This window comes from Onychomys torridus, chromosome 16 (assembly GCF_903995425.1).
Source record: "Onychomys torridus chromosome 16, mOncTor1.1, whole genome shotgun sequence".
Taxonomy (NCBI): Eukaryota; Metazoa; Chordata; class Mammalia; order Rodentia; family Cricetidae; genus Onychomys; species Onychomys torridus.
Window position 1 is genome coordinate 60,618,158 of NC_050458.1, and position 18,682 is coordinate 60,636,839.

At 42.4% G+C, this 18,682-nt stretch overlaps 1 protein-coding gene across 2 annotated transcripts in view; it reads left to right on the forward strand.

Annotated features, from left to right (window-relative positions):
• Ano6 (anoctamin 6) overlaps nucleotides 1-18,682 on the forward strand; it is a 177,135-nt gene that overhangs the window by 91,509 nt on the left and 66,944 nt on the right. For both annotated transcript variants that reach the window (XM_036208650.1, XM_036208651.1), the window contains one exon: nucleotides 10,718-10,846. In XM_036208650.1, coding sequence (XP_036064543.1) covers nucleotides 10,718-10,846 — 129 coding nt within the window. The remainder of the gene's footprint in view (nucleotides 1-10,717; nucleotides 10,847-18,682) is intronic.

Sequence of the window (18,682 nt, forward strand, 5' to 3'; positions counted from 1 at the left end):
GGGCCAGTTTACAGCTATGAGTTGGTGAGTGGGGTCGACCAGTATGTTTAAGCAATAACAAGTTAGTGCTTAATACATAACAAGTTAGAGATGTTAAAATTAGCTGAAATATGGCTATGAAGAAGAAAAACACAGGTCGATGGAGAAGAATCTACAGTTATAAAGTTACATTGAAATTAGTGTTCCTGAAGACCAAGAATCCTGCAGTAACTCAACTTACAGATAGGGTACCATGAAAATGCGCCAAGACACCAGAATCTAGAGCATCACTCTTTTGGTTCCAACTGATTCCAGAATACAAGGTGGGGAGCTGTTGCTTAGAAGTTCAGAAATATAATTTAGGACAGCCATCTTGTTTCTGATGGAAAACCCTGCACAACATTCTTCAGAAGATGGTATAAACTGAAATTCCACATGGATTTAAACTGTTACGCAAGTGAATGGAAGCGGAACCCGCCCTGTAGACTGTAAACTGAGACACACTGAGCTGGGGGCCGAGACCTCTGGAGGCCAGCTTCTGGGGACAGCTCTTCTCTCAGACACGTCCTCTTGTGCTCCTCATCTCTAGCCTGTTACCACACCTTATCTAGTGGGTAGTAGGTGGGTGATTCCTTGTAGTTTCTCTCCCTCACAGTTATTTTGCCAACACTGCCCCTGACAGCTGAGAACAGTGTAAACAGATGGCAGTTTGTTCTAGAAAAGGAAATTATAAAAAGAGCTACGATAGACACTTTCACTTTTCATTGTTTGACACAGCAATGCTGTTTTCTTATTTTTAAGGTTAACCTGAGTTTGTTTGTTTGATTTTTTTTTTTCTAAAGGCAGTTTTAAACCCAGAGGAAAACAGAAAATTAAAAAGAATGAAGTCATGTGGATGAAGTCAGTCACACTATAGTTTCCATGGTTTCAGAGATGGCTGTGAAGGGAGCTCCCTGCCCAGCAGGAAGGCACCTGACCACAGTCTCCCATAGCTTATCTCCACAGCTAGTCAATTTTCTGTGTGGCACTTTGTATGGAACCCGGGGCCAGGCTAATACCACTGAGCCACATCCCCAGGCCCAGTGAATTCCTTTGAGAGAAATTTTAAAGGTCACTTCAGCATTCTGTCTTCATACGTCCTCTACTCTAGTTCAGAAATTTTAAGAATATTTAAACAGCCACAAGGATGCTGGAGAAGGCGTGCCCTCATCCTTGCTGGCATCTGGAATGCGGAGTCCTAATCACAGGGTCTAGGGAAGCGGTGACAAAATGCACACGCTGAATCAGGAGGTCACGGCACGTAAAAAGACACTGTAATGATATAGCCCAGTATTTACAAGCAACCACATCTGTGTCTTGTAAGAAATAACTGAAAATAACAAGTTCCACCACTTGGGAAATTGTGGAAATAATTTACAGATAAAAGACAGCACATTTTTTTTTTAAGACCTTGACATCAAATTTAACTTGAAACCAAAATCATTATAAGCCAAATAAGTGGTAGGTTCTGAATACAGAGAAATGGATGAGTTGGAATGCCTAACCGATGTTTGGTGGTTGTGAGAGTGGCCTGTAATCTGTGATGAAAAGTCAGCCGCTTGCTCTGGTGACCTTCTGAAACGAGCACATTTCAGTTTAATGTCCGCATGAAAATAACAGGTCAGCCGTGCTGAACCCAGGGCAGGCTGACAGTGCCTGGACTATGTCTCCCTTTTCCTTCCAGGATACACTTGGTAAAAACAAGTGCATCCTCAGGTCTCTGTCTGTACAGTTCCCTGTCTCCTCCATAACTGCAGGCTGCGGTCTTTCTAACTGTGTCTCAGCCAGCATCACTCTGCCTCAGGTGGGCACCAGTGTCCACAGTGGTTACACACCCTCACTTCTGCAGGTAGCTGGCTGAGGGGCTCCTTCAGGGTGCACTGGCCCCTCTGCCAGCCCTTCCCTCACATCTCCACCACGGGTTGTCTTTGAAGAGGTGCAGATGCTGTCCCTGACTTGTCTTGTAGCTGGGGTCTTCAGACTGCACCACATCGAGTCCTGGAAGTCCATTCTTTGCCCTCTTGCCCATTTCCCTGCATGGCCTGAGATTTCGCCACGAAAGCGCAAGAGAATCTACTGAAAAAAATCCAGTTAGGTCAAGGGTAGCAATTGGTGCTACTTAAAAATGCAGTAATTCCTTTGGGCAGGGCTTGTAATGATGTTTGTGTCCTCTAGTTAAAAGGTGCAAAAGAAAAAAGAAACAAAATACACATCTTTGGCTGCAATAGTAAAAAAGTGGGAGGGTGGTGCCTGGTACACTCCCATTCTCACACTGTGCTAGTGGGCATGTGATTTGGGTGATAGTTTTAGTGACTCGTGTATCTGAAGCATTTGAACAGGCCAGAGCACTTAAAATCTGCTTCCAGAATTTAGCCTAATGAAATAGTAATTGAACATGTGCACAAATACATATGTACAAGGAAGCGCATTGCAGCAATGTTTATAGAAGCAGAAAATTGGAAGCAACTTCTGTGTTCATCAGTGGAGGAACTGTTTAGCTAAATTATATTGCAGCTATTAAACATGATGATTCAGAGCGTTATGTAAAGCTGGAAAATGTCTCTGATCGATGTTTGTAAAACAGTGTGTGCGTATGGTACCATTTTAGTTAATATGTGCATGAGCATGCCTGGAAGGATGCTCTCCAAAAATATTTACAAACTCAGCTCATTTCTGGGAGACAGGGTTACATATGACTTTTATTTCTTCCTCTATACTTTACTGTGTTGTTCAGAGTTATTTTGTACTGAACATGATTTTTTTCCATTAAGAGAAGAGGAAGAGTCTGTGTGGTTTAGGGGGGTGGAAAAACCCTAAAGTCCTAATACATGGAGAGGCCCCATAGAGAGCCCAGGGGTAACAAGAACTGGTCACTGCCTTCAGAACTGAATAGTTAACAGAGAGCCTTGGGGAGACTGATTCATACAGAAATCACTGGCTCCCTCCTGATTACACCTTGACTGTCTCAGAGTCAACACCAAAAGTTCTCAGAACATCTTGAGACACGCTCTAAAAACAGCCCTGCCTTGAGGGCCCGTCTGTCCCAAGTGGTCCCCTTTACCCTTTCTTTGCAGTCAACATTCTGGGGTGCCGGGTCTGGTCAGAGAGAAGCTCCTGAGTGTTGGCTCTGTGCGCCCACACACTTCTCCTTCCCCTGTGACTAATGTGTTATGTCCTTCTCCTCTACCCTCCCCACGCTCCTCAAATATTTGTCTTTCCCTCTCAACCCTCAGCCTCCCCTAGCTGCTGCAGTCCTAGAACTTTTTTTAGCTTCATATTTGGCTTTTGACATTGATTTGCAATTTGCATTTTGATCAAATAAAAGGAGTGAAATTTGATCTGCTTTGTAGCATGTTCCCATTATTGTACAGAGGAAAACACTTTACTTATTTATACCTTGTGTCTGTTCTAGTAGGTAGGAAAAATGGAAATATGTCATTTGTAGCATGCAAGTGAAATTAAGTTCTGTGTTTTGAGATCTGAATAAAGGCTTCTGACCTGATCTTGGTGTCTGTGTGTGTGTGTGTGTGTGTGTGTGTGTGTGTGTGTGTGTGTGTGTTCAGAGTTCACTGTAGAATGAAGGTACTGTATTTTTAATTTAGTTCTGTTTCAAGTAATGCCTCTCCCTCCTCCCACGGTCTTAGAATTAACTACTTCATTTTTTCTAGTCATAAGAACTGGAGAGAGCAATTCTTTGCTACACTCATACTATGATTGCTCTTTTAATTATATGGAAGTTTGGAGATTTTTCATAGTGCAATTTCTTAGCTATTACTGGAAAACAAGCCTTTCTTCTGGCCTGCTTTGTGTGAGGTGAAAGCCGTTAGTCCAGGTGAGCCCGGAGCAGTCCAGTGTTTCAGGTTGTGTGGAAACTCGTGCGAGGCAATCAGTTCCACTGTCCTAGTGTCAGAGCCTCTCATACATAAACATGAGTGTGAGCACAGATTCTAATACAGCCACATTTCATCCTGATTGGGAATAAATAATTTAACTTCAGCATTTCAAATGTTGGTAATAGATTCTGCTGGAGTGAGGTGGGACTGGGTTCCTAGCAGGGATTTTGGGGGGCTTGTTTTAATGACATTTGACACACGTGAGACTAGACCAGTGTTGACAAGTTATTTTATAATCACAGAAATACTGATGTCAAGGATCCTGAGAGCGTTTACTAGAGGCAAGGAGTGTTCCACTGTGCCTGCCCTGAGTGACACCAAGTACATCCATGCACACAGCCCTTTCCTCAGGCCACACCCCATGTCTGTCCAGAGGACACACTCCACATGACCATATCATTTCCCTCTGCTCTGACTGCTTCCTCTTCAAGGGCAAGTTCAGATCGCCTTGGTGGACTTTCCCTGCCAAGTTATTACAGGAAAACACTCACTTTGAGACATCTTCTCTTAGCCATTGTCCTACAGTAACCGGAAGTCTCATCTGATTCTGTGAGTGGGATGAGGGCTCATGTGTACTTCCTTAATAATAGCAAAAAGAACGTACAGTTTTTTACCTTCTCAAATCCATGCTAGTTTGAAGGCATAGAACAAAATTATTTTATTTCTTTTTGAAAATTCCATATATATATTCAAGACCCATATGTGTGTCTTGATAGCCTCTACCCTTACTCCCCCATACCTCCATGTTCTATCTCCCCTCCCCCAGAATCCTGCTGGAATGTTTAGCTGGCCTCATCTTACATAGTTAACCACAGTTGTTATTCAGCTCGTGTGTCCGACAGCCTTGTCCTGTCTTGGGGACAGCATTTCACAGCCCCCTACAATATCCTCTGGCTTCTATACCACCCTGCTTCCTTCTGTGATGTTTCTTGGGCCTTGAGCAGGCGGTTATGTTGATGTCCCATATATGGCTACACAGTTACAGCCACTTACTCTCCGCTCTTTGAACAGTGATGGGTCTCAATGCTGACCACTACCTTCCATTATAAGAAGCATCTTTGACCAAAATTGGGACCAGCACAAATCTGTATTTTTTTTTTATTCTTGAGAATTTTTCTTTATTCTTGAGAATTCCATAACCATATACAATAAAATATGATCATATTCATCCCCCATTATTCTTTCCAAGTCTCCCCTCAATATATCCCTGTCTCAGTTGATTTTTCTATTGCTGTGAGGAGACGTGACCAAGGCAACTGATTAATAAAGCATCTAATTTGGCACTCACAGTTGCGGAGGGTTAGAGTACATAACTGTTATTGCAGGGAGCATCGTAGCAGGTAGGCATGGTGTTGCAGTAGTAGCTGAGAGCTCACATCTTATCGGCAAGTAGGAGGCAGAAAGATAACTGGGAATAGTGTGGGTTTTGGAAACATCAAAGCCCAGCCCCCAGTGACACACCTCCGTCAAGGCCACGCCTCCTAATCCTTCCCAAACAGTTCTGCCAACTGTGGACCAAACATTCACAAATATGAGCCTGTGGGGGCTGTTTTTATTCAAACAACACAGTCCTCTCCCAGCTTCATTGAGTGCTGCCCGTATGTGCATGGTTGTGGGACCATGCATTGCACCTGCCAGAGGGAACACCTTCCAAAAAGAATGGTTCTCCCTCCCGCAGCCACTGTCAACTGCCCATAGCTCCTTCTTGGAGAACACCCCTCCCACCTATGTTGAAGTTTTGGCTGATTTTGTCGTGTACAGAGTTATTAAGCAGGTAACCACAGCTGCTCTGAGTTCATGAATCTGATCCCAATGTCAAAACATAAATGGTTGGAAGACAGTTTGCTGAAAGGCGTGACCATTTAGCAATAGGTTCTGTCCTGGGGCCTTTGGCTTCCCTAGCCATGGTTTCTTACCATGTTTATAGTGCTAGGTGTGAATGGCCTCTTGTAGAGCAGGGCTCAGATCCAGACAAGAGATCAGTTGGCTGCTCCCATAACTTTCTTAACACTACTGCACCAGGGGAAGGCACATCCTGCTTGTATCATGCAAAGAAAACGGTCAGCTAAGGGAAGAGACAGCCCAAGACTGCGTACAACCGTTGCCAGATACACTTCTGGCAGAGTATTTGTGTCTAGAGTTTACATAGAATTTTAAAAAACTACACATGAAGGAAACAACTCTGAATAAATGTGTAATGGAACCAAACAAAGTTCTCAAAAGACAAAATACACTTTTAAAAATGTTCAGCATCTCTAGAAATCAGGGAAATATAGACCAAAGCCACTTTAAGATCCCATCTCGCCCCAGTCTGAATGGCCATCCACAGGAGACACAGTGATAGCAAATGTTGGTGTGGATGTGGAGGACCCTTACACACTGTGAGTGGGAGTGCAAACTGGTGCAGCCACTCTGGAAACCAGTGTAGAGTCGTGGTTCTCAACCTATGGGTTGAGACCCTTTTGGGGGGTCAACCGACCCTTTCCCAGGAGTCACCTAAGACCATCAGAAAACACAGATGTTTACGTTACAATTCATACCAGTAGCAAAAGTACAGTTATGAAGCAGCAACAAAATAATTTTATGGTTGGGAGGTGGGTCACCACAACATGAGGGCCTGTGAGTGGCAGCATTGGGATGGTTGAGAAGCACTGGTGTAGAGGTCTGTCAGAACAGTAGACACAGATCTTCTGTATGACTTGGCTGTATCACTTCCGGGCATGAACCCAAAGGACTCTGTATCCTCCTACAGAGATGCTTGTACCTCCAAGTTCTTACAGGTTCAACTCACAATGTCTAAGAAGTAGAAACAACCTGGAGGTCTATCCACTGATGAATAGATATGTGGTACCTATACAAAGAAAAATGAAATTTGGAGGTAAATGGATGAAACTGGGCAAAAAAAATTATACTGAGTGAAGTCACCCAGGCTCCCAAAGACAGAAGCAGCATGTCCTTTCTTATCTGTGAGTCCTAGCTTCAGATATTGTGTGTTTAACATTGAGTACATGTGGAAGCCAGGACACAGGAATGGACCATTCTAGGGGAGTGGTGTACTTGGGGATGGGATAGGATACTATAGATGAAATGAAAATAGAAAGGGGGAATAGTGGGAGCAGAAGGGTAAAGCAGGTGGTGGAGTGATGGGGATGAAGAAATGAGGAGTCTGGGGAAGGCTTAACCCAAATGAAGTATCCATGAAGAAACTGTGGTAAGCTGTAATCTTACAATCCATGGATAATGTAATTTGCTGCCAGCATTTAGTATTTTTCCTTTACATTTTATACACACGTGATGGCTTCCATTCATAAGCCAGACCTCCAGGGTCAGCGTTCTCTTTCTACTATGTGGGTTCAGGGATTGAACCCAGATAACAAGTATCCCTACCCATTGAGCCATCTTGGCTGGCCCATATGTGCAGTTCTTTTTGTTCTGATTTGGGTTAGGGTCCTGCCTTTTGGGTTGTTTCACTGAAAGAACAAATAGAATTAGAGAATGCAGATTGAGAGGCTTCTGGGACGTGTCCTGTGGCTGAGCACCACTGGCCTTCCTTCCTACCGTCACTGTGATCCATCTTACCCAAACGTGGATTCTAAGATGCCCTACTAGTCATATTGAGCATGTCTCTTCTCTGTCCCAAGTGTGGATTGTCAAAGCTGAAGGACATGGGGTCTGGCCATTGTTCAGCAGTGGACAGCAATGTTGTTCTGTCATCTTTTGATGCAGTGACATGCAAGTAGTGCTTTGAACCCTTATCAAAGGTGAGCCCTTGGGTCAGGTTGGAAGAGGAGGTTGTACAGTGAGAGTCTGTATTTCCTCAGGACCGGGCTGGGGAGGTATACAAAGATGGAGTATATTGTAGACATGACATTGTAACTAGAAAGGTGCTGGACACTTTCCAGGAAGAAGGATGAATCACAAAGATCAGAAAGGATGTTTATTTCCTTGACATTGAAAACATTTGCCCGAGACTCTCAGGGTAAAAGTTAAGAAGTCACCTTGATGAGCATAAGAGTTAAATTTCCCAGTGCGAAAGTCAGTAACTGTACATGATCTCTTACCTCTAAAATGAGTTAACACCTAATAAATTGTAAGCCTTTCCTTTAAGTATTTTTAAACTTAGGTTGCTTAACAGGAATCACTGGGCTCCACAGTTTTTGACTCTTTTTGACTGTTCTTTTGTGTCATTTGACTCAGGCAGAAGGACTAAACACCAGAATTCAGTAGACACCAAGAGAGGACCCAGTGGCTGGGGCAAATGGTCTGTCTCTGAATTTCCAGCCACTTAAAAGATGATCAAAGTTTGTTTTGAGAAACTATTAAAAATGTCTTGCTCTAGATAAAGTAAAACTTTGGGAAATGTATTTTTTTAGGTTGCCCATCATTTTAATTGGTCTGCCGTTTGAGTCAGGCCTGTAAGTAAAATTGATATTGAAAAACCCAGCCTCCCCCTCCCCCCCAAAAAAAAAACCAAAATGGTTCTGTTCGTGGATCTTTTTAATTTAGACTTGTCCCTTCCTCCCGGTTGCCTGGTAGTATGTCTTCTGCCAAGAGGTGAGAAATTTGGCTTTTACACCAGTAGGAAGTTGGCACTCTCTCCTGGGCAGCCCATCCTGACAGTTCCATATCAGACTCTCCCCATTAGCTTCACACAGGCAATTGTGCCAACTCATTGGGGTCTTCATACAAAGAGCCATGGTCCTGTATCACACACAAGAGGTTCTTGTGCCCACTGGCTGATTTGGGTGGTCGCTGCCAGCCTGTGCCGCAGTGCGGAGGCGATACCTGGCCAGCGTGTGTGGCTGGCACTGTGATGCTGCCCACTCCAGGCCCAGTTCTTCAGCACTTCAAACTATTCAGCTCCACTGAAGGCTCCCGGGATCAGGTTGTCTTTGTCCGCTTCTCAGATGTCTACCATGATAACCAGGCTTTCCTGTCACACACTACCAACTTCCCACTGCCATTCTGAGAAATCATTCCTGGTTTTCCCCTTTGTGGGCCCTTTCCCTCTGGCAGCTGGAAAGCTTCAACAAAGAGAAGACATGAAGGCACCTGAAAAGCACTGTAGTTGAAATGGAGAGTACAGGACTTAGCATTTTTATATAACTCTACCTTTTTAAGGTTTGTTAGTTTAATAACTGAAATAACAAATGCAGAAGAAGAAGGGGGAAAAAAAGCCAGGAATGTGTCTTGTTTCCTTGGACATTCTGTGCCCTGGATAAGAATACTCTGTAGGCAGAGCCATACTGTCCACAGCCCTTCGTGCAGAGATCTTCAGCCTGTGTGCCGTGACCCCTTTGTGTGTGTGTGTGGGGGGTGTGTGTCAAAAGACCTTTCATGGGGGTCGCCTAAGACCATCGGGAAAACACAGATATTTACATTATGATTCCTGACAGTAGGAAAATAACAGTTAAGATGTAGCAATGAAAATCATTGTATGGTTGGGGGTCTGCACAGCATGAAGAGCTGTATTAAAGGGTGGTGGTGTGAGGAAGGTTGAGAACCACTGACTTTGTGGATGTGGGGATGGAGGCAGTTTCTGCAGGTTGGGTAGTTTGATGAATAGAAAGTGATGGTGAGAAGCCTCCACAGGCCCCTGTCGGGAGAGAGGGAAGGAAGAGTACACAGCGGTGTTAGGGGTTGCAAAGATTCCATCTTCTCAGGAGTGTGAACCAGAGGAGGTGGTGTGGTGGTGGCGGAGTCGAATGGTTTCTGTGCTAATCGATGCTTGAATGCACAAGAGAATTCATCACGTCTAATGAACATCTCATGCAAGCCGTTCCGTCAAATGATTGCAAAACACAATCCCCCGTTTGTTTTTAGTGGGGGAAATTTTAAAACCATCACTTACCAGTTAAAAAGCAGTTTGGTTCTTAAACAATGAAGTTAGCATGAACATATTTTATAGGCTGTGAGAACACAGGCTCCTCATGGCAGATTAAACCAACTATGTCCATGTGTGTATGGGAACAGAGGGATGGCAATTATATCAGGCCCGTCTTCTGCTGTAATATATTACTTTGGTATATTTATTATCCCTCCCCACCCACCCTTCTTTTTGAGACAGAGTGCCCCATTGTGGTCCAGGCTGGCCTGCTTCGGCCTCCCTGGTGCTGGGATTATAGTAGTTTGTACCACCATATACACTTTAGGTATGTGGTAGTACATATGTACACTATAATCTTTCAAGCTCTTAATTGAAGACTCATTTAATGTGTTACTATCAGTATTTACAAGTTTTAAAATTTGCTTCCTATGGGTCAGGAGACACTGCCTGGGGATTCCAGACAAACACCAATGACTTGTGGCTTTGTGCACATGGCGGTTCCTTTCAGCATTTATTTAAAATGATGCCTTGGATGAACGATGACCTCTAGATGATGCAAATGCCATGAAAAGCAATTAAAAGCTAGAAAAGAAGAGACAAATGATGAGGCTTCCATCAATAGTGTTAGGTCTCATATTTTTCTTGCTAAAAAATTCAGTCCTGCAGCCAGGCAGTTCTTATGACTGAGTTCCTGTCCAGCCTTGACTCCCCACTGCTGTCCAGGCTGGTAGAATCTGGGACACTTGTGTCCTGCATGTAATACTGACCATTCCCAAACGTTCTAGGCGAATCGCCTGCTCTTCAAGTCACAGACTTCCTCCCACCAAGAGCAGATACTGTTGTAGAGATCAGGGAGCTAGGCATGAATGTATTTTTCTCTCTCAGCGAGCTCGTCACTGAACTAATAGAAGTGTACGCTTATCCATCATTGCCTTTACAAAAACTCACATTAGCGCTTTTTCCTCTCTCTTCCTCACAGGAAGAATTTAATGGAAAGCCTGACTCCCTCTTTTTCACCGACGGCCAGAGACGCATCGACTTCGTTCTCGTGTATGAAGACGAAACTAAAAAGGAAAACAACAAAAAAGGAACCAATGAAAAGCAAAGGGTAGGGTCTTTTGTGCTCTTTTAGTTTCTTTTATTCCCTTTAATATTGTGAGGTGAGAAAAGGTGTGTTGTTTTTATGTAAGCAGTTGTGTGTGAACGGACGTGGAGTACCGTGAACCGAACATCTCCTCCTTGTTTTCTCAGTCCATGCTCCTTCAAGGCATGTTAGCAGGGAGCTTTGTTGGATTTGAGAGCTTGCTCAGGCTCTTCCTCAATGGTTTCCTACTGAAGGGAGATTTACCTTGAAGGAGTTGTGTTTTCTGTTGTGTGGAGGAGACTACACTAAGGCGCACCGGGCGGCTTGCACCTGGCTGGGAAAGGAGGCTGATAATTAACAAGTACAGGAACAGCTAGCATTCCATGTGTGCTCGCTGGCTGCCGGGGATGCATTTTGCTTGCATTCTTTTTTTCTCAGTTAACTCTTGCCACACCTGAGCTGGGCTCTCTCACCACACTACCTGTGAATGAGAGTTGGTGTTGGAGAAGCCAGATGATCACCCCCAGGTTGTGGGTGCTTCATCTAGGCAGAGTTGAAGTTGAATCCAGGCCCTGCGCTTGTGACCCTCGTGTTTTCTGTCATTTTTTTCCCCTCTTTTGCGTCCATTGGCGGCCATGCTTCTTCCTCCATTTCCTCTGCTTAGGCCTCTCAGGAAACAGCCATTCTTACTTTGAAAAATTCAAACATCAGGTCAGGGCTAGCACAGCCACCTGGAACTTCCTTGTTGAAACTCAAGCTGCACACAAACTCAAACAGGACAGAAGAAGTATAGGACACGGATGCTCAGATCCACTCTAGAAATCATTCCTTTTTTTTTTTCTTTTTTCGGAGCTGAGGACTGAACCCAGGGCCGTGCACTTGCTAGGCAAGCGCTCTACCACTGAGCTAAATCCCCAACCCTCATTCCATCTTTATGTCTGCCCTCTTGAGGATGTGCTGTTATGATGTACACACAGCTTTCATTGCCTTATCCATACTTTATCCATAAACTATGCCAGTCGTTAGTCTTTTCATTTCCTCCTATTCATTGAAAGCAAGTGATGAAACCTTTTTGTAAAATGGAATGAATAATTATTTCATTCATGCGTTTAAATTTGAGGAGGGTTAAGTTTAGAGTTTTAAGTTTGCCTGGCACAAAAGAATAAGCCCAGGATTTAGAAATTGACATTCAGAGTCTAATTCAGCCAGTGTCCTAGCCAGATAAGTTTGACTTCTATGGAACATTTCCCCAGGTGATAGTGGCTTCATAAAAAAGAAAAGGTGCATTTATTCCTTGAGCCAAAGTCAAAGGTGGCGTTCTCATTTGGCCCCTGGTTTAGGGTTTGGACTGGAGTCATTCAGGAACCTAGGTTGAAACAGAGGCTCTGTCATATTCATTAGGCAGTTCCAGAATCAACCTGGGCATCAGCACAGAAGCAGAGGAGCTGCAGGAGTAGATGAAGGAGGAGCTCCTGCATCCTCACTGCCGGGACCTGGCAGGGACCACAGCCATTGTGCACAAGTTGTGTTGGGCAGAGCTCAGCAAGTGAAGCTTCTGATGGAGGGGATCTGTGCCTCAGGCAAATCTCCTTGCCAATTTTGTAACTTTCCCCCCACGTTTAGACTTCTTGGAATTTAGGTTGCGTCTTACAAAAAGGTTATTATAATTTTAGTTGGTTGAAATTTTTTTCTTATTGGTATATAAAATATTGGCTCATTATATTATCCTAGATTTGGGGAAATAGGACTTCAACATCTATCATGTAGTATTATGATAAAGATAAAGTAGAATAGCATGCATAGATGTTACATAACTTTCCAATACATGTAAGTCATAAATGTTAATGTCGTAGCTTCTGTTTTTACTGGGATTTGGTGTGCTCCTAAGGTAATGCTCTGCTATAAAAGGTATGACTCTCCTGTTACCCAGCTTTATCACAAGAATAAGGTAGCTATTGGACTTGATCATTTTCCCTGAATGCTGTAAATAGCCTGTGCATCCATATTTACTATTGTCAAATATTCATGGACCACCCCATATGTAGATAGAGCTGGGTTGGGCTTATGTAAAGCAAGGTAAACAAGTTAATTAAATCCTCTAAAGTATAGAGGAAGTGACCTGGCTTTGACCAAGAGCTTTACTGCTTGGTGAAGGGGCCCTGGATCTACTCACATTATTAATAAATTCTTCATTTGCTTTAGACAGGGACTTAGGTCTCAGGGTGACTCTCATAAGTCAGGAAGCAAAAAAAAAAAAAGTCATTAAATTTGGCAGTCCTCCAACACAGTGAGTGATGTACCTTGATGTTGATATTCATAAGCTGTGCTTTGAAGTGTTTTCAGTTTGCATTTGTATATATTTCTTAATTTTATACTCTGTTAAAATTGAAAGCCCGGCTTTGGAACCACATTTTTATTAATTGGACAGACGTTTCTGAGCTTTGTTGTATTCTTTGTTGGGGCTTAGTGAGGATTTAGGACAACGCCAAGGAAAGGCAATTTCAAAGTCTTGTTTCTCCTAAAAGAAAAAAGGGTATTGTGTATGTCATATTGATTTCCTAAAACAACACCGTGATTGACTTTGCCAGGATCGATCAAAAGAGTTCTGTAAGCAAGTTTTAGGGCTGTGGGACGAATAGAGCCACAGGCACCCTAAATATACATGGATTAAAAACCTATGTCTCCTCAGGAGCAAGAGAAAATTCCGTTTCAGCCAAGCTTTTAAATAGTGTGTATTTTTACCCCTTTGTGTTGGTGAAATCACACCCTAAGTTTGACACTTCCTTTTAAAAGCCTAAGTTGTTTGCTTTTGCATTTTATGTGGCAGTGATGGTGAATTGTTTCAGCAAGCCTTATTTGTCTTACGCTATGCTTTGCACAGATTCAGTTTGGATGATTTTTATTGCAAGTACAAGAAAACAAGATTTCAAATGGCTTAATTGCTGGAAGGAAATAATTACGTAACTAACCAGGAGGTAGAGCCAGTTCTGAGGCAGGTGATTTTCTAGCTTAATGAGACCATTCCATCCTCCTGCCCTGATCCTCAAGCAAGCGCCCCCCCCCCCCCATGAGGTGACAGCTGAGACTCCAGGCAGCCAGCAGCAGAAGGAATCTCTCTCTTTTCAGAAACAAGGTAGCAGCCTTCCCACTGGAATTCCCAGTCTAGTATAGATCATAGTCTCTTTCTCCCCACCCTCTGCCCATCCCTCCCTCCCTCCCTTTCTTCCTTTGTCAAGATCCCATGAAGTCTAGGTTCATTTGAACTCACTATGAAGTGGTGATCTTGAATGATTGATCTACCTGCCTATAACTCCTGAGTATTGGGATTATAGATAAATGTCATCATGCCAGAAGTGGTGGCAAGTCTTGGCTAGCAACTTGACACACCTTGCAAAAGATAACCTCAATTAAAGAGTGGCCTTCATCAGTTTGGCCTGTAAGCATGTCTGTGGTTGTGAAGATGAGGGTATTTGTTTTTTAATTGCTAATTAACAGAACAGGGTGTAGCCCAATGTGGACCACAGTATCCTGGGGCGAGTAGATCTGAGGTGTATTTAAAAAGCTAGCTATGCAGAAGCAGGGAATGAGCCATTAAGCAGCATTCATCCGTGGTCTCTGCCTCAGTTTCCACTTTAAGTTCTTGCCTTGGCTTTCCTCTCCAAGTTGCTTTTGGTCCTGGTGTTTATCAATCACAACAGAAACCAGACTAGGAAGCAGATTTATTGACTTGGGGGATGGAACTCAAGGCATCATGCATGCTAGGCAAGCTTTCTACTGACTGACTTTCACCCCTTGCCATCTCATAGTCTGTTATCATTCAGCAATGGCCGCCCTCCCTGGTCCATTGGCTCTACGTCCATGTGTTTAGCCAACCACCAATTAAAATTTTAAAAATCTTCTGAAAGGGACTGGAGAGGTGTCTCAGTGATGAAGAGCACCTGTTTTTGCAGAGGGCCTGGGTTTGGTTCTCAGCAGCCACATGATGACTTACCTGTAACTCCAGTTCAGGCCATCTCATATTCTCTGCCAATCACTACGGGCACCACCAGTCACACATGGGTGCTCAGACACACCAATCATGCGTGGGTGCTCAGACACACATGCAGGCAAAGCACTCACACACATAAAATAAATAAATCTAAAATTTTTTAACGTAGAAAAATGCTCTTGTTGAACACATACAAATGTATTCCTCTTTATTATTCTCCAAGGTGTACAATAGAAACAACCAGTATAAACATTGCATTATGCTAGATTTAGCAAGGTGTACAATGTAAAGAACCATTCACATTGTTCTAGGTTTAGTAGCAATGCGAAAATGGTTTAAAATGTGTGGGGGAATGTATGTAGGTGATACCCAGATACCGCTCCACTTTATGTCCCTTTCAGTGTCTGTGGAGAGGGTTTTCTGTGGCCATTCCAGACTCCATCCTTGTGTCTGCAGAGAGGCTGGACTAGTAGATGGGAATCTTTCACAGCCCATGCAAGTCGGGATTGGTTCTGTTTATTTCCTGAGTCTCCGGATCACCTAGTATTAGAAAAATGTTCAGACTTTTCTATGTAATCATAGAAGGGAAGATAGCCAGCTGCAAGCTGCCATCAGTGTCTGGTACCAAAGCAACTGCAACTAAATACGTTGGATCTATTTTGTAATGAGCAAAGGTGTTTTAAATGAAACACCCACCCCACCCCCAAGTTGCTCCGATTCTTCCGTCACAGTCTTGGTAGTAACTGCTTCTTTCTTTCCATTTTTTGCTAAAACTGCCAACAGTCTCAGGACTGAGCTGCTTTGATCGGGTTTTGTCTGGTGGCACTTACCTGCCTCCAGATAGATGTGTCCCTGGCCGCAGGATGATATAATCAAATGATGGGGGGTGGGGTATAGACAGCACAAAAGTTACACATGCAGTCCTGAAAACGTTTTATTTCATCTTTATCCATTCCTTATCCATTTTATCCATTGATGGAAACTTAATTTCTTTGAAGTTGAGGACAGGTGTATGCAAGGAAGTAGATGCTTGTACTTCACATGGTGTTCATCCTGAAATTCACCAGAAAAAAAACAGTTCCACCATTCTAGCCAAATGAAAGCAAAAAAATAATTAAATACTGACCAAGATGGAATTTGGTCAGGATCACTATCTTAAAACTTTTCAGCTGTGTGGCCTTGAAGCATGTATTGTTGGGTCTTCTATGGACAAAACCCATAAGCCACCATACTTTCCCATGAGGCTTTGTTGTTACTTTCCAAGATCTACAACTCCCAGAATCCCAGGAAGTTACCTGGTCCTTGGACAAGTGGGGCTTACAAGTTAAGTTAGGGTCTTACAATTTGTCTTACAAATTCTCTAGAATGTGTCAGAAGAGTCTGACTCAGAAACTGAAAAATAAAATTTTTAAAGTAACAAATTGAGCTTATTTATATAATAATGTAGATATTAGTTAGTCTTTAATCTCATGAACCTTTCTAATTGTTGGGCCTTGCTCAGATGAATACCCCCAGGCAGAATTACTTACTTAGAAGCTAGATGAGTTCTCTTGAGAAATGCTTACAAGTTCATAAGACATCTAATATGATAAGTACAGTGCACTATTACATTTAATGAGATTTTAATATCCTGTAGTGAAGTCTTACAATGTCCATGTGGGTTTTGTTAGATTTTCCTAGTTATTTAAAAATTTTATTGCTGTTGTTAGAGTCTTTTAAATTGTAAATTGTTGACCTGTTTTATGTAAGATTTTTGAGTTTTGTGAGTCTGTATAGGTATTTTGATAAACTCCTTGGTTCTCATGTTCCCATAGGTTCTTTCAAGTTTGTTTCAGATTTAGAACATATTGCCTATAATTATGACTGTGTTGCTCATCCTTTGCCTTGTAGCTCTCTGGTTTTTCTCAGTTATGTACAACTGCTGGGACTTCTGAGCTCATCGGAGGAGCTGCTGCTGCATTATTTATGGTTTTAACAGAAATAGCTGCAAAGCTCCATCAGTAAATATTATGCCCAGGATAAATTTCGGGTAGATTCCTTTTCAGAAGTTAAGCTGTTGTCTTTTAGTTTTAGGTTGCTAAGTGTTTGGTTTTTTTTTTTTTGGTTTTTTTAATTAAAAAAAAAAAAAAAACTAAGGTTTGAGCTTTATCTAATGTATTTTAAAAGATCTACTGGAAGGCCAGGTAACGTGGCGCATCCCTTTAATCCCAGAACTTGGGAGGCAGAGGCAAGCAGATCTCTGTGAGTTCAAGGCCAGTCTGGTCGACAGAGTGAGTTCCAAGCCAGCCATCATGGTCGAGGTGATAGCTTGAGTATTCATTAAGCACATTCTAAGATATATTAATTTCAGGTGCATAGATAGACTCTGAATATACCCAGTGATTGGTTCTAAGGTACCATAGGATACCATGATCTGAGGATGCTCAAGTCTCTTATATAAAATGGTGCAGGATGTTTGCCTATGATCCCACATCTTTCTAGGTGCTTTTCATCATCTCTGCATCACTTAATATAAACACAATACAACATAAATAGCTATTCAACTTTCTTGCTTGGGAATAACAAGGGGAAAGTCTGTATGTGTGATTCCAGATGCAATTTTTTTCCCCAAACATTTCCCATCTTAGTTTAGTTGAATCTGTGGATGAAAAATCTACAGATATGAAGGATATGTTGTATGTGGTTGTTTGCAGCCAGTAAGACAACAGATAGCAGTATAGGCAATGCAAAACTGTTTCCTGTTGGCTTTAACATGCTATGTAGTTTCATATTTATTTTCTTCCTACTCATTTCTAATATGGCATTAAATAATTTATGTTATTGGAAAAGTATTTGACAGTTCTGTGGACTATTTAAAAGTTAAGCTCAGAGATGAGAACAGAATGTGTTTCCCAGAGCTTTGTGTGAGTGGAGAGTTTGGGAGGATGATTGTCAGAGGGTATCACATCTTTAGTTGGGAAGAATCGTTTCAAGATCTCTTTTGTATATCATAGAGACCACAGTTAATGTACTGCATTGTTGTCAATGGCTAAGAGAATGGTTTTCAGCCTCCTAGGATAAGAGTGAGGTAATCAGATGCTAACTAGTTGAAAGCTAGCCTTCCACCTGTATAACTATGTGAAAGGAGTATGGTGTAGATGATACATACATGCAATTTTGTCACCTAAAATAAACAAGTAGAAAAGTTAGGGAGAAAAGGGAAACCCCATTTCAGGTCATTAAAAGAAATAAATTAAGATTAAAGTAAACTATGTTCTTAATTCAGTATGAAAGGGATATAAAGGCCAGAAAATTAAAATGAATCGTGTTGTGAGACATAAGGTTTTGTTCATAAATTAGAATTGAGCTGGCACATTTGCCTCTGAACTTCTGCATCAGCACAGAACTGGGGGTATGACCAATAGTGAGCTAATGTTCTCAACACAACTACAAATAAAATTGCTGGTTCAAATGGAAAGCCGTGTTCTGGTAGGAGGATCTTCTGGAGGCATGATTGACAGATGGAAAACCCCCTCTAATTTCAAAAACAGCCAGGGAGCAATAAGGGAGGGTGGTAAATGACAGAGAATCCCTGAGGTGAGTATTTCTCCATAGTCCAGGCATCACAAGCCAAAGGTTCACATTATGATAAGTTACTAGATGATGCTCACAGCTGCTGTTTCATGGCATCACCTTCCCAGGTGGTAGGCACTCAGGCTCATGTTTTAAGAGAGAAATCGGATCTACTTTCATTTTTTTAAATGTTTTGCACTAATTAATGCCAGGAGCTCCTTTTAAAGATTTCTCTTTCCCGTTGCTTCCCACCCTGCTTACCATACTAAAACTGAAGCTTCAAAGAAATACACTGAATTAGAATTAGGAGTTTTAAATTG